The sequence below is a fragment of the Fulmarus glacialis genome, unplaced genomic scaffold (assembly GCF_000690835.1).
Source record: "Fulmarus glacialis isolate BGI_N327 unplaced genomic scaffold, ASM69083v1 scaffold6506, whole genome shotgun sequence".
Classification (NCBI taxonomy): domain Eukaryota; kingdom Metazoa; phylum Chordata; class Aves; order Procellariiformes; family Procellariidae; genus Fulmarus; species Fulmarus glacialis.
Genome location: NW_009216120.1, coordinates 1,003 through 1,429, shown reverse-complemented (window position 1 = coordinate 1,429; position 427 = coordinate 1,003). Strand labels below are relative to the sequence as shown.

At 61.6% G+C, this 427-nt stretch overlaps 1 protein-coding gene across 1 annotated transcript; it reads left to right on the top strand.

Moving 5' to 3' along the window:
• Window positions 1-221: 221 nt before the first annotated feature.
• LOC104077807 (flocculation protein FLO11-like) lies at window positions 222-361 on the top strand (the record flags this gene model as incomplete). Its single annotated transcript, XM_009579173.1, has 1 exon — window positions 222-361. A coding segment is annotated over one exon (140 nt), but the record flags the coding sequence as incomplete, so codon positions are not given.
• Window positions 362-427: the final 66 nt, after the last annotated feature.

Below are 427 nucleotides of genomic sequence, written 5' to 3'. Positions count from 1 at the left end.
AGTCCCAGCTCCAGTCCCAGCTCCAGTCCTGTGCAGTCCCAGTCCCACTCCAGTCCCAGTCCAGTCCAGTACCAATCCCAGTCCCAGTTTCAGTCCCAGTCCAGCTCCAGTCCAGTCCAGCCCCAGTCCAGTCCCTGTCCCAGTCCAGTCCCAGTCCAGTCCAGTACCAATCCCAGTCCCAGTTTCAGTCCCAGTCCAGCTCCAGTCCAGTCCAGCCCCAGTACAGTACCAGTCCCAGTCCCAGTCCAGCCCCAGTCCAGTCCCTGTCCCAGTCCAGTCCCAGTCCCAGTCCCACTCCAAACCAGTCCCAGTCCAGTCCCAATCCCAATTCCACTCCCACTCCAGTCCCAGTCCAGTCCCAGTCAGTCCCAGTCCCAGTCCCAGTCTAGTCCAGTCCCAGCCCAGTCCCCGTCAGTCCCTGTCACAG